General features: G+C 37.1%; 1 protein-coding gene across 1 annotated transcript in view; it reads left to right on the plus strand.

The window, feature by feature from the left end:
* Nucleotides 1-12568, plus strand: part of LOC148950892 (uncharacterized) — a 97588-nt gene that overhangs the window by 63954 nt on the left and 21066 nt on the right. Inside the window, exons 12-13 of the mRNA XM_089090498.1 lie at nucleotides 1523-1891; nucleotides 7127-7318. Coding sequence (XP_088946624.1) covers nucleotides 1523-1891; nucleotides 7127-7318 — 561 coding nt within the window. The remainder of the gene's footprint in view (nucleotides 1-1522; nucleotides 1892-7126; nucleotides 7319-12568) is intronic.

Here is a 12568-nt window from a genome sequence, read left to right on the forward strand (position 1 = left end):
TCATTTCTTTTAAACAGAAATAACTCTTAAGAAATACAAAAAAAGCACTACACAACTCTTTTGACGTTGTTATGCCTCCCTCTCAACATTTTCTAAAAGTCTTAACTTAATACATTGCCGATTTCTGAGATTTTGTAGTTACAGCATTTTCACAACCAGGATGCATATTGTCTTTGAATTTAGTTTGGTACGGCCCTCAATATTCGATAAAATTTTCATCTTCGTACCCCTAGCGGCTGTTGAGATATTGCGAATAGACACTTTTAATAGCCTGGATGCGCAAAGGGTATTTTGATTTAATTTAATATTAACTTGACAAAAGTACAATTAGCCAATCGTTAGATATTACAGATATGAGTTTATAACAGACAGCATGCTCACAGTGTTTGGGAATTTAGTTGATTGTCCCCATCAATCTCGTTAAAGTTTCACTTTAATAATATTAGGTGTTCCCAAGGTATTACAGATACTTTTATTTTGCTAGCCTGGACGACCAAAGTTTCTTTCGATTTAGTTGGACATTCGCTGGAAGTTTCAACTTAATATCCTCTGTTGTTCCCGAAATCTTGTAGATACTCTCTTTTGGAAATTTGTATGTGCACGTTTTTTTTATTTATTTAGCTCAACATCTATCTCAACATCCCTTAAAGTTTCCAATTGTTATACTTAAAAGTTCCTGAAACCTTGCACAAGTCTCTTCTTTGTATTACGAATGCTATTTAAAATAATGAAGGGAGTTATATTCCCATTGCAACATCACGTTGATTTAAACCATCCGGCACTTCTCGGAGCCAGCTATAACTTAGGGTCCGATCATTTTGGTCCTAAAAGTTTCTTTCAACAGATCTGTTAATATACCACTGACTCCATAATTTAGTGGTTTTGCAAGGCAGTCGTCAACAGTATAATTTGGGTCTAAAAAGTACATTTTTCCAGATACTTTGTAGGAAGCAAAAGATTAGTTTAAGCTTTAGATTGATTTATGTCCCTTGTTAGACAGGGGTTGACGTCATAAAAAAAGGCAAATCAATTTGCTTTGAAACTCTGGAGGTGCCAATACAATTCGACCATGCAAGCTGCAATCTCCTGATTAATTACCTTTATTTAATACTCTTTCCTTAAAGAAATGAAGGGCTCCTCAGTGAATATGTACTGTCTTGAAGGGTCTAAATAACTGAAGGGGCTTACACTGAATTATGTACCGTAGCTCGTTACCGTCGAGCGTAGTGATGGCGTTGTTCTTGTTATCGCTAATTTTGTTGTGTTTTTTTTTTGTCATGATGCGTTTTGCTGTTTGCCTTCTGAACGCCGATTTCGTCGTGAATCATTTTTGTTTGTTATACGTTTTGACGCTCGATGTCGCATTCCTTCCAATCACAGATTTTGCTGTGCTTCATTTGCTATTTTGATGGGAAAAGCTTCAATTGCTTCACTTTACAATGGAATTTTACATCCTTTTTGTCAGCAAGCTTGTCACATACTTTTATCATGACTTGCTTCTAAATGTTTGTTTCTCTTTCAGACAGTGCCCTTGTGTGTACGGAAAAGGAGCAAAAAATGATGAACAAAAAGCCGCTTGAATACTACATCTTCAAGCTTAAAAAGGATAGCATTATTCCATCCGAAAATGGATTGAAGAAAAATCAGCGTTTCCGGTGTGACATCTGCAACGTCATCTGCAAACGAGGTTTTAGTCTTAAGAGGCATTATTTGCGCTTTCACATAAACACAATGTATATTAATGAAAGGGACTTGGCCAATTGTGGAATCATTCCTACTGAGACTGCTGAAACAGGTCTTTACAGATGCTTTGACTGTTCTACTTACTTCGACGTTAAAGAAGAGCTTATGGATCATATAAATAGCTATCACATCAATTGTCCCAAGCCAGGTGGGTGACCTCAATCAAGAATCTTAGTAAAAGATAACTACAACTAGGTTGTCGTTGTTTTAACCCAAGCTACTCTTTAAAGTAACTAGCGTATATCGTTCGTGTGTTACATTGTGTACATGAAGACATAGTGTTTGTCCCATTTTTTTTAGATAAAAATAAACTGCTAATGCAAAAAATATTTTACATTGAAGTTGGAGCAAATAGAACTGGACTTACGGAAAGACCGTCATCACTATTAAAAACTTTTTTTTTGTTCACCTACACTGAAGGTATTCGCAGAAGTTTCTTATAACAAAGAGGCCAAAATATTTTCCATGACGAATCCAAAGAATTTTAAAATATAAGAGTCCTAAAATAAAGCAACTGAAAAAAATAAATAGACACTATAAACGATCAGTGATATCAATGACCTTGATCAATTGTAACATTGATGCCAGTTTAAATGTATCCATTTCTAAAGTGATTGACAAAAGTGACTGACTTTAATTTATTTGTATTCACAAAAATAATTTCCTTTGTTAGAATTTAGAACATATAAATGGAACAGAAAACTAGCCATCTGTACTTCTCTTTCTACTTTCCGTGCCACGTTCATTTTCCATTTTCTAATTCTTTCTGATTTCTTTTTCTGCATTTCTACTTTCTACTTTTTTTTACTTGGTATCTTTCTACTCGTCCTTCTAAAGCGTCTTAAAAAATTAAGTTTAATCTACTAACCTTTACTGCACAGTTTATAGTTCAACCAAGTGCTAAGAAGAAAGACAAATTTTTGAATTACACATGGACTCCATACAATTTCTTCTTAAAGAAACGGATTTTAGAATAGAAAGCTAGGTGGAGCAACTAAGGTTATCGACATGGAGGCCTATGTATATGATACTGTCAACGATCTTAAAAATAGTTGCACTAAGGGATATTTGCCTACCATAAGTAAACATCATGGCAGTTAAAAAGAACTGTTTGTGATTTTTGTGAATTGAATTCTAGCATGATCTCATCAGCACATGAGCCAAATGATAAGTTAATGCTGTGGAGAATGCAATATGTAGAGCATTTTCCTTGTGCCGCCGAAACTTAATCATAGGCAGCGCAATCGCGCTGCCAAGCTCAAGAACGATGTTGGCACAATGTATTATTTTTCTTCCATACCAGGGCACTTCGTATCGAAGGAGTTGTCATAGGAACTTCGAAGAGGGTTCCTTCGATTGGAAATTGGAATGGCTAGTGCCCTTTTTAATATTCGAAAGTGATTATAACAATAGCCCAAACACATCCAATCAAAATTTTGAGATAGCAATTTTGTTCAGCGTAGTTGATTTCCAGATAGAAATTCTGTTTGAGGAGGGTACTCCCCCCTTACAGCCTCAGGGCAAGGGTTGTAAGCTATGCCCTTGGGGCATATAAGGTTTTCTTATAGAAAGCGTTGTCGCAGATACTTCAAAAAGGACTTATTTGGTTGTAAATTCAAAGGACTAGTGCCCTTTTGAATAGTCGAAAGTGATTGGAAGGCAACTAACCCCCCTCTAACGCCCATCTTTTCCCCAGACACAGCCGATCCAAATTTTGATATAGCCATTTTGTTCAACATAGTTGAAAGTTCTGGAAACTAGGTCTATCCCTCCCCCCCCCCCCCAACAGCCCTCAGGGCAAGGGTTATAAGTTATGCCCTGGGAGCAAATAAGGTTTTCATAGAAAATGTTGTCGTAGAAACTTCAAAAAGGGCTCATTCGATTGGAAATTGAAATGGCTTATGCCCTTTTTAATACTCGAAAGTTTTTGGAAGGCAACTAACAATCCTTCCACGCCCAGCATTTATCCAAACACATCCAATCAAAATTTTGAGATAGCTATTTTGTTCAACGTAGTTGAAAGTTCTGCAAATTAGATCTTTGAGGATGATAACCCCGTCAGAGCCCTCAGGGCAAGGGTTACAACTTATGCCCTGGGGGCATATAAGGTTTTTTATTGAAAGCGTTGTCGTAGAAACTTGAAAAGGGGTGTATTTGATTGGAAATTCAAAGGGCTAGTGCCCTTTTTAATAGTCGAAAGTGATTAGAAGGCAACTAACCCCCCTCTCACGCCCACCTTTTCCCCAAACACATCCAGTCCAAATTTTTAGATAGCCATTTTGTTTAATGTAGTTGAAAGTTTTGGAAATTAGGTCTTTAAGGATGACAACCCCCCTCCTCCCCACAGCTTTCAGGGCAAGGGTTGTAAGTTATAGCCTGGGGGCATATAAGTTTTTTTGTTTATAGAAAACGTTGTCGTTGAAACTTCAAAAAGGGCTTATTCGATTGGAAATTGAAAGGGCTAGAGACCTTTTTAGTAGTCGAAAGTGATTGAAGAGCAACTAACCCCCCTCTCACGCCAACCCTTTCCCAAACACATCCAATCAAAATTTTGAGATATTAATTTTGTTCAACGTAGTTGAAAGTTCTGGAAAGTGGGTCTTTGAGAATGACAACCATCCCCCCCCCCCCACAACCCTTAGAGCAAAGGTTGTAAGTTTTTCCCTGGGGGAATATGAGGTTTTATATAAAGAGTTGTCGTGGGAACTTAAAAGGGGGCTCATTCGATTGGAAATTTAATAGTAAAAAATTTCGATTTAACAGTCAAAAGTAATTGGAGGAAAACTAACACCCCTCCCACGCCCACCATTTCCCGATAATATCAAATAAAAATTTTGAGATAGCCATTTTGTTCAACGTAGTGGAAAAGTCCGGAAATTATGTATTTGAGGATGACAAACAGCCCTCAGCTCTAGGCATATTAGGTTTTATAGAAAGGGTTGTCGTAGAAACTTCAAAAAGGGCTCAGTTGTTTGGAAATTAAAAGCGCTAGTGCCCTATTTAATAGTAGAAAGTGATTGCAGGGAGAATAACGCCCCCTCACGCATACCATTTCTACAAACATATCCAATCGAAATTTTGAGAGATACATTTTGTTCAACGTAGTTGAAAATTCTGGGAATTGGGTCTTGAATTAGGTTGCCAGCGTTGTTGTAGAAACTTCAAAAATGACTCATTCAATTGGAAATTGCGAGGGCTAGAGCCGTTATTAATAGTCAAAAGTGATCGGAGGCTGAATGCCCCGCCCCCTATACCCATCATTTCCCCAAACACTTCCGATCAACATTTTGATATAGCAATTTTGTTTAAGGTAGTTGAAGGGTCCGGAAATTATGTTTTTTAGTATGACAACCCCCAACAGCCAACAGGGCTAAGATTGTAATTTATACCCTGGGGGCATATAATGTCATATAGAAAGTGTTGTCGTAAAAACTTAAAGAAGGGCTCTTTCGATTGAAAATTGAGAGGGCTATTGCCCTTTTTAATACCCGAAAGTAATCAGAGGGAGAATCGCATCATTTCCCCAAACATTTCCGATCTCAGCTTCAAAAAGGGCTCATTCGATTGGAAATTGAGAGGACTAGTGCCTTTTTTGTTAGTCGAAAGTGATCAGAGGGCAAATGTCTTTCTCCACACCTATCATTTCCCCAAACACTTCCAATCAAAATTTTGATACTGCCATTTTGTTAAGCCTATCAGAAAGGTCTGGAAATTATGTTTTTGAGGATAACAGATCCCCCCCCCCGACCTCAGGGCAAGGGTTGTAAGTTATGCCCTGGAGACATATAGGGTTTGATAGAAAGTGTGGTCATATAAACTTCAAAGGGGGCTCATTAGACTGGTAATCCCACGCTCTAGCGCTTTTTTTAAGAGCAAAGTGATCAGAGGGTAGCTACCCTCTGAGCGTGTGCTACCAGTATTCATGCCACAGGGCCATTGCTGGTACTGGTATTCGGCCCAAAACTTCACACTCTACACAACTTCACACTCGTTCTTCCCCCGGGGACTCATGGCACCCGGGGGAAGAAGAAGCTCTCTGTCCGCTATCTAATAAAGAACTAAATGGTCTTTGGTTTCGAATAGGGTGAATACTAGTTACAATTAAATACACGCTCTCATATTTCGTAATGTGAGATAACGAGAAAATTATTAATGAAAAAAAAGAACATCGAAGAAGAAAAAACAACGAACACAGCATTTAGATAACGGCAAACAGAAACAGCAATCAAATCTTCTTTGATTTAGAATATCAGTTATGCTTTCTCAAAAGCCAGTTCCTTAACTTAAAAGTCTAAGTTACCCATTGGATTTTATATTCTTTTAAAAGGAAAGGCTTGAAAAAGATATTTGGAGTCAAAGTTATAGTTGCTACAACTACTCGGTGGCCTTTGTCCAAGGGGTGCGGATTCGATTTGGTTTGGGACGCGGGTCAGTGGTGTGACTCTGTAAGCTCAGCCAGAGTCGACCTAGATCTAAATGGGTACCTGGTGAAATCTGGGGAAGATAAGCAAGGAGGGTCAGCGAAAGCGCAGAACGGCTGGCCCCCAGCCCCCCATCATACGTCTTTGCTGAAGAGCCCCAAAACGGAGACCGGCATTGCCGGTTGGGACCTTAATGGTTTGGTGCTATTTTGATCACTTACTTACTTTTTAATTCTGAAGATTATAAGGGGTGAGAAACTGGTTTTATATGTTTCCAGGTTCAAATATTTGTAAGGATATAATATTGGACTTAGTCAAGAGGTATATTTTAAATAAACTTTTTATTAAATTAGCGTTGATACGGCAAACATTGCAATCGCTTTAGTTTTGTTTGAAGTTTCCTATGGTAAGTTTAATGTGCCAAAATAGATACGTCCCATCCACGCCGGGTGCTGAGAATCCACCAACGAGCCTCTACCCCCGGAGTAGTGTTGAAGCATGACTCTGAATTTAATTTTATGTTTATTTGATGTGTGTATTATTTATTGGATGTATTTTTTTTTAGGTCAACTGAGCAACATACTCGCTAAATAGTAGCCTTTCGTCTTACCGCTTGAAGAAAAATGTGCTATTAAAGACTTGGGCACCATTAGTATTTTACTGTTGGGTGTTTGTAATTTATTATTAATCATTTTCCGGAGGAGGGCCCCAAAACCCGTCCCCATCATGGTGAAGGGTTTCACAGAGTCTACCTCCCGAATTTAGAGCCCTCTCCCCCCGGTACAACTGAAATGCTGAAGATCCGCTCACGGATCAGGGTAAATTTTCTAAACGGGTAAATGTTAGAGTTTTTACTCGGGAACAACTACCAGGAATTAGCTTTAGATTGAGAACTGGAACGATTCATGAAAGTAAATAAAAAAATAGTTCATTTATATAAATTTACTTTACCATTTTTTTAGACGTAGAAGAAAAAGATCCATTGTCAAACGAAGTTGCTTCAGACCACAATTTTGAAGATTCCATTTTGGCACACGGACCCAACTCTTCTGTCACAGATCGCATGTCTGGTATCAAAACTGAAGTTGATGTTGCATTCAAAAAGACTGACGCGTTTTCCGAGCTACCTGTAATGACTAAACCAAATATTAATGGTAAGGATATACCTTAATATAATCTTTTTGATTTCATTTTTATTTTATAATTATGAAACTAATTAACCTAAATAATATTCACGGTCCCAGGGTGAATGTTATTAGTTATTTTTGGTCACTATTAGTACTAGGTGACCGGTTTCTATTTGAGAAAGGTTAAAAATAGAAAGTTTGTATATGATGAATAATAGGAGATTATTAAAAAATGTAATTTTAACGAATATTTTGTTTATATCACTATTAGTCATATTCAACAAAATACTATTAAATAGTTACACAAAGAAAAAATGTGTTAGAAACTAGTACACTCAAATCACTTTGATGGAATTGTTCTTACCGAAAGCGTGTGCTACCAGTGTTCGTGCCAATAGGGTCACTGCTGGTACTGGTTATCGGCCAATAACTTCACACAGGCCCGTGGTCACTATTATATAGATTGCTGGAGGGGGGATATTGAAAAAAATCCTTCCTTGCTTGCTAGGTGAAACAATCTAAATAAATTGCGCCTCTATTGTTAATTCTTCAACCACTCAGCTCTCTCTAATTCTCATGCCACTGGCAAATTTATTTGGCTTGAGGGTGGAATAGGGAAATAATAACCTGGTTCTGATGACTGTTGTTTTTATTCTACCATTTTGACCCAGACCCTTGGATCGCATCTTTCCATGACAATATCTTACCTCGTGAAATATACCTCAAATATCATTGGACTATTTTCTTATACCAGAACACCTGGTTTTCTCTCGCTCTCTCTAAGCTTTACCTAGGCGAAGAGGATAAAAGTGAGCTTACGTAGAAAAGGTAAAAAAAAATTACTATTGCCCAAATCGAGATCACAACAGTGTGGCCAGTTTCCTGACACGATTTAGCGCAGCAAGGGACGCAAAAATATGCCATCGGCGGATTTTCTCTATATATTTTTTGGGTCGAGTTCGAATTCGAAATTCAGGGGAAATTAAATAGTGCAGGCTTGAGTGCAAACAAAAAAAAAACGATGAAAACGAGGGTGTCACAGACAATGTTACCAGATGGGCGTAAACTGTGTGCATTCTGCCTTTTAGAAAGCTAGAAGTGAAAATTGGTAAAATTCAGTCTTCCCTTACAGATTCTCACGCCAGATTCCAAAATCTGAAATAGTAAAGCATTTTTTGACAGCTTACATGCCCTTTTGTGGTCAAAATTTCTGTTCTTTCGTTTGTCTTTAGTTTGACGAATAAATATTTTTTTCTCAGTTCTCTGGTACCCCAGAGAATTAAATAAAAGCGAGAACTAAGGAAGATCTAACAAAGTAATACTTGACAATATTTTAATGTGGTATTTTATATTACTTCCTGACTAATATACAGAATTCGTCCCTATCAATAATAGAAATTGTGATTAAAGAACTAAAAAAGAAATAGGTACTACCAGTCGTACAATATAGATTAAATTATATAAAAACGAGGAAGTTGAAGGTGCATTTGACAAAGATAACTATTGGACGGGATTTACATTAAGAACAAAAGAAAAATATGTGAAGAACAAAACAGAAGTATGACAGTAATGTAATGTAATGTAACCCATCCACAACCCATCCAAAATGTCTCTCTAAAATGTCATTTAGATAAGTGCAATCAAATTCTTCTTCCTTATGCAATGTTTTTATGACATTGCCATTTCAAGCTTCAAGAAGGTGTAAATTCTTGAACTGAGTTACGAGAACGAAATACTTTGAGCTTTCAAGAATATAAATTAGAATGATAAGAAAAAACCGAGTCAAAGATAAGAAACTAGACCGGCTGTTATTAATGCACCTATGTTTAGAATTGCAGGGGAAAGACAGTGTTCTAAGATTTTTTCAGGGTCACAAAACAGAAGCCAAAGACGTACATATAAGACAAAAGTCTACTTGTCAAGGCCCTTAAAAGTGCCCGTTGTTATTATAATTGTGTTTCCCTTTTAATGAACTTCGAATCAGTATTGTACATTTTTTAATCAAATATGTATTTATTTTTGGCTAGTATTCAAGATCTTTATCAAAGTTAGGCAACAAAGAAATAAAATATAAATTTAACTTCTTGAAAACAGCGAAACCTCCTTTCATATCACCCAAAATTTACCCGAGAATTTCGTCACCATTTTCATTCTCATCCGATGGTTTTTTTTATGTCATTATACATGTCATTGGTAAATCTATCCAGCATAGCGAGTGTAGAATCGAGGTCCTTGTAGCCCTTTCCCTGACAATTTAGTCGAAGTCAGATGGCCACAATAGAGTTCAACATTTTCAGCTGCATCCTGTTCCAAATTTTGTGCTTGACAACATTCAACAGAAAACGCTTTCTTGATGAAGCCATTGTTGATCGGTGAGCTTAAGACTGAAAGAGCTGCTTGAGCTATGTCGAACAAAGGCCTGGGATTCAGCATGTCCTTGTAAATGCCAACGCCAAACAAGGATGATATTGCGTTCACTGGGACCTCGCTTTGGAATACTTCCACCCAGTCCACCTGAAGCAAGTTTCGACACTGATTTTCCAGTTCACCAAGGTCACGTCTTTTAAGAAGAGAAAGTGGCAGCTGTCGGAAGCGTGGCCTCACAGCAGCATTCAGACAAGTTTGAGGAGAGAAGACTTTGATCTTCTTTAATAGCGTGAGGTTATGGGGTAGCTTTTTCATTGTCTCAGAGACTACTACTTTTAGAAAGTTATAGCACCTTCATAGAATTTCGTCTTTTCCCAATCTGGACTTTGATAAGTTGTTAAGGGCAATTTGGAATTCTAATCCAAAATCAACTTTAAAAATAGGTAGGTAAATTTAATTATGGGCTAGCTTCAAGACTGACATTGATTGAAACGAAGTTTTTATGCAAGATTCGTCTCAACAAGATTAGGATAAGAAATTCGACTTCTTGTAGATGATGAAATGGTCGGCAGAATTTTTTTGGAAGAGCAAGTTTGTTTTCTGAAACTTGCTTGTAGTCAGCTTCAAAAGTAGCAATTATAGTTTATTTGTTCCATCTTTGTGAGGTCTCTGGCCGCGTAAAATCGCTCAGTGATACTTACTCCTTAAAAATATGAGGATAATTCAAGATAAGAACCAAGCGCCTTTTCTACCCCTCTATATTCTGAAAGCCAGCGATTGGACGAGAGCTGTATCATGTTCCAATGTCCTTAGCTCCCTCATTTAGTAGGGTGTAAAATTAAGGGTAAGCCCTGGGCTCACGCATTGGGCTCATTGAAATTTAAAGAATAACATTGCAGAAGTGTATAGTCAGTTGGTGACGGTAGGTCTAATCAAACTTTTGACGTGCAAAGATAAAGAGAATGGCAAATACTTTTAAATAGCACAATATCTGAGTTTCACGTTTTTTAACGGAGTCCTGGATGTAAAGAATTGTAAATGTCAGCTATGTCGCTCGCTTTATCAGTGCCTAATCCTACGCATTTCTTTACGTGGATCTCTATTTCTAAAACAATCACAAAGTGCATTTATCAAAGCTATGGCAGTAGCGCTCAAATCTTCAATGACTCTCAGAATTGATCATTGATTATTTGATCGTTGATCAATTGATCATTGACCAGTGATCATTTTCAGCTTTGCTGACTGATATCTAACATAAATAACAAATATAGATAAAAATTATGATAATATGATAGCAAACATAAATAACTCCTTGTAAAGAATCAAATATGTGGGCAGTAGTTCTAAGCCTTTTCTGAGCCAATTATATTCAACCAATATTTCTTAAAAAGGATATATAGATATTTGTTAACCCTATAGGACTACAAAATTACATTACACTCTAGTGTAGGTGTTCCGTCTAGGGGTTATATTCTTTTCATCTTTTTTTTGTGCTTCATTCCTACTGCATGGCACTTAAGATCAGCTAAATGAGCCCTTAAAGGGGATTTACATACTGAGCAGTATGCTGAATTAGCGTCACTCTCAATAGGATTCAGCCAGTCTTTTAGTTCATTCAGCTTTTCCTATTCTTTTCTGTATTTTTTATCAAAATTTGTTCACTTTCCCGAATCTGGTTTTTCACACAAAAGATATTACAAGCTTCGATAATTTAAAGTTTTTGGTCTTCTTGTCTAACGTAGAACCTACAACACGATAGGAAAATCCCTGTTGGATTCTGAAAATTCCATCTGTCTTTATTGACATATTCCTGAGTCTGGCAATGGAAGCTGTTAATAAAGACCAAAATTTACAGATTTTGAGTTTTGTTATTGTTGTTGTGAAAGCAAAATGTGCTCAACTTGCCTCGAATTTTTTCGGCATGTGCTAAATCGGCGCAATGCGTCAATTTGAAAAACTCAATGCGCAACCACCTTAAAAAAGCGCTCAAATGGCGCAAATTCGCAACACTTGGCCACACTGGATCATAAATCAAACTGAATACTAGGTTTCTTATTGTTGTAAAAAGTGAGAGAGAAGCCCATGAGAATCTAGCCAATTAATAATTTTGAAGGGTGACACCGCGCTGTACCCATGCCGCCGAGTCAATGACTTACTCCCTCCTTTCTGACCCCATCAGTTTTAATCGTGAAACTCTGTTTCTATTTTGGTCAATGCAAAGTTAAGCTAATCAGTGAGCTCACGAAATTTTGCTAAAACAACAAAAAGGAAGATTAAAAGATATAAGGGAAAGCGAGAACGGGGTGAAACAGAGGGTCCTAAAGTGGGAATGAATTTAGTTTATTAAAGACCATTTATCATAAATTAAAGACCATTATCTTTCTATGGGTAGAAAGAATATTTTTGCATTATTTAGTTTCTTTTTGTGTATCCCCCTTCCCCCCCCCGAAAAAAATACTTGTGTAAACCCCTCCCCCCTCCAAAAGACACCTATATGGCCCTGCAGAAAGGGTATTTATCTGATAATCGGGTCCAACAGCCCTAACAAGAATAGTGTTCAACCTATACCGCCAAATAATTCAAATATTATATAATTTATCAGTGTAATATCCTCACAATGATTCAGCGAAGACTGACAAAAAAAAATGTTTACGGATTTTATACAAATTTGAATAATTTCTTATTTCAGTATTTGCTCTTTTTCTTGTATATCTTTTGGACGTTCCTTTAATTCAGCGTTGCATTAAACCACTTTTTACTACAAATATGATGAGAGAGAGAGAGAGAGAGAGAGAGAGAGAGAGAGAGAGAGAGAGAGAGAGAGAGAGAGAGAGAGAGAGAGAGAGAGAGAGAGAGAGAGAGAAGGATTTATTGACAAAACATATAAACAAATAATTATTGCTACTTACC

This window comes from Artemia sp. Qi Xiang Cuo, chromosome 6, assembly GCF_049724085.1.
Source record: "Artemia sp. Qi Xiang Cuo chromosome 6, ASM4972408v1, whole genome shotgun sequence".
Classification (NCBI taxonomy): domain Eukaryota; kingdom Metazoa; phylum Arthropoda; class Branchiopoda; order Anostraca; family Artemiidae; genus Artemia; species Artemia sp. Qi Xiang Cuo.